This window comes from Petaurus breviceps, unplaced genomic scaffold, assembly GCF_028583685.1.
Source record: "Petaurus breviceps papuanus isolate PSGF00001 unplaced genomic scaffold, PetGlider_PUasm1.0 90750, whole genome shotgun sequence".
Lineage (NCBI taxonomy): Eukaryota > Metazoa > Chordata > Mammalia > Diprotodontia > Petauridae > Petaurus > Petaurus breviceps.
The window spans coordinates 10,701,994-10,704,393 of NW_027187335.1; the positions used below are offsets into that span (position 1 = coordinate 10,701,994).

At 50.5% G+C, this 2,400-nt stretch overlaps 1 protein-coding gene across 1 annotated transcript in view; it reads right to left on the bottom strand.

Moving 5' to 3' along the window:
* XYLT2 (xylosyltransferase 2) overlaps nt 1-598 on the bottom strand; it is an 18,447-nt gene extending 17,849 nt beyond the window's left edge. The window contains exon 1 of the mRNA XM_069067549.1: nt 375-598. Coding sequence (XP_068923650.1) covers nt 375-509 — 135 coding nt within the window. The 5' untranslated portion in view covers nt 510-598. The remainder of the gene's footprint in view (nt 1-374) is intronic.
* Between the last annotated feature and the right edge of the window lie 1,802 nt (nt 599-2,400).

The following is a 2,400-nucleotide window of genomic DNA, read 5'->3' on the forward strand; positions in this document are numbered from 1 at the left end:
TGCAGCCTGCTCCCCTCCCCTTGACCTTCACTGCCTCCCCGGGGATCCTCTCCTCCTCTTGCTCCTCTTCCTCTCCCCCTACCCCTTATCAGGCCCCCTTTCAGGACTTCCTGGAACCCAGACCCACTCCCCCCACCCCCGCCAGGGCTGGGCTCGGCTCCCTCCTGGAGTGGGGTGGCGGTGGGGGAGGGAGGTTCTGGTTCTCGCTTCCCCCGCCCCTCCAGACCCTGGGCCATGCACCCATGCTCTCCCTGCAGCCCCAGCCCCGGGTTCGAGTCCCGCTCCCGAAGCTGTGCCCCCGCGGCCCCCGCCCCCGGCTGCTGCGTCTCAGCAGCACGCCTCCACTGGCCCCCACCCCCGGGGCCAAGCCTCACCTCTCCGGGCTCCTCCTCCTCCAGGCCGCTGAAGCTCCACACCACGAGGCCCTGCAGCAGCAGGATGGCCAGAGCCGTGGCGATCGCCAGCTTGTAGCGTCGCACCAGCTTCTGCACCCGCGCGCTAGCCACCATCTTCCTGCCCCGGCGGCGGCGGCTGCCCCCCCGACTCCTCCTCCCCCCAGCGCGCGCCGCCGGCGCGGCGCGCTTCCGAACCCTGCAGCCTGGACGCGGGGGCGCGCGCGAGAGCCTAAAGTGAAAGAGGCTGAGGACAGATCTCAGCGACGCGGGGGAGCGCGAGCCGAGCCCGGGGGAGGGGGCAGGGCCCAGGACGAAGGCGCTCCTCCCATGGGGCGTGGCCGTCCCAGGAGACCCCGCCTCCAACTCAGCGGCTGCGCACTGAGGACGTGCTTCCGCGCAGCGCTGCTGGGAACCTGCACTGGGTGACCTCTCCACAGCTTGGCAGATGGGCTGGGAGTGCCAGGCTGGGCGCCGAGGATGCTGCTCAGAAAATTCAGTGAGACGCCGTGCCTGCTCTCGTAGCGTCTTCAGTCTAGAAGCAAGGGTATGGCCCAGGAATAATAACCTCGATACAGTAAAGACGATCAATTATCAATTAATGTAAAAATATAAAGTATAAAACTTGAACACAATATATTCCATATTAATTATGCAGTGCTACATTATATTATGCTGTGGTACATTATGTAATAAAACTATCTAGCATTTATATAGCACTTACTATGTGACTCGAACTGTGCTAAGCGATTAGCAAATGTCATTTGATCCTTACAACCCTGGGAGGTAGGTACTGTTATTATCCCCATTTTACAGTTGAAGAAACTGAGGTCAAAAGAGGTTAAGTGACTCGCCCAGGTTCACACACTCAGGAGGTGTCTGAGTCAGATCTTCCTGACTCTAAGTCCAGACTTCTATACACTGCATTTTGTATCCTATCCTCTCAAATCATATTGTATGCATCCTATGGTATTGTATTTTCATTTTCTGGGGAGTAAAGAACTTCTCTAAATAGCTGAATGATTTTGATTTCTTTTTAATATTATATAATATGATATGATGTAATATATAATAAAATATAATATTACAAATATGATATAGTGTAACATGATATGACATATAACATAGCAGCAGTTGGGTAGGTGGCACAGGCAGCTAGGGATCTGGAGTAAGATTCCTTTTTCTGAGTTCAGATCTGGCCTCAGACACGTACTAGATGTGTGACCCTGGGCAAGCCACTTAACTGTTTGCCCCAGTTTCCCCGTCTGTAAAATAAATTAGAGAAGGAAGTGGCAAACCACTCCAGTATCTTTTGCCAAGAAACATGTCACAAATGAGATAGAGTATAACAAAATGTATTTTGACATAATATGATATATATATAATATGATATAATATGACATGGTATGATATAATACAATATGATATGGTAAAATATGTAATATGGGAAGTGTGGCATAATGGATGGAGAGTTATCCTTTAAGGATGACCCAGGTTCGAGTGCTGCTTCTCTCGTATACTAGCTGAGATGAGTCACTTAACTTTTTAGTACTTTAGGCAGCTAGGTGGTACAGTGAATAGAGTGCTAGACCTGGAGTCAGGAAAAGCTGACTCAGATACTTAGTAGCTGTGTGACCCTGGCAAAGTCACTTAGCCTGTTTCCTCATCTGTAAAATGGGAATATTAACAGTACCTACCTCCCAGGATTGCTGTAAGGATTAAATGAGATAATAATTATAAAGTGCTTAGCACAGTGCCTGGTACATAATAAGTACTATGGGATTATTAACAATTATTTTCTAAGACATTAAGTTGCAGAGAAGGTACTGACCTGCATTGGTAGAGGGCATTTCCCCACACAGAAGTTCCTTGTTCCAATGAAATTGCAGGTCCAGTACCTGTCCTTATACAAGGCAACTAGGTAGCTCAGTAGAGCGCTGGACCTGGAGTCAGGAAGACCTGAGTTCTAGTCCAGCCTCAGACACTTACTAGCAGAGTGACCCTGGGC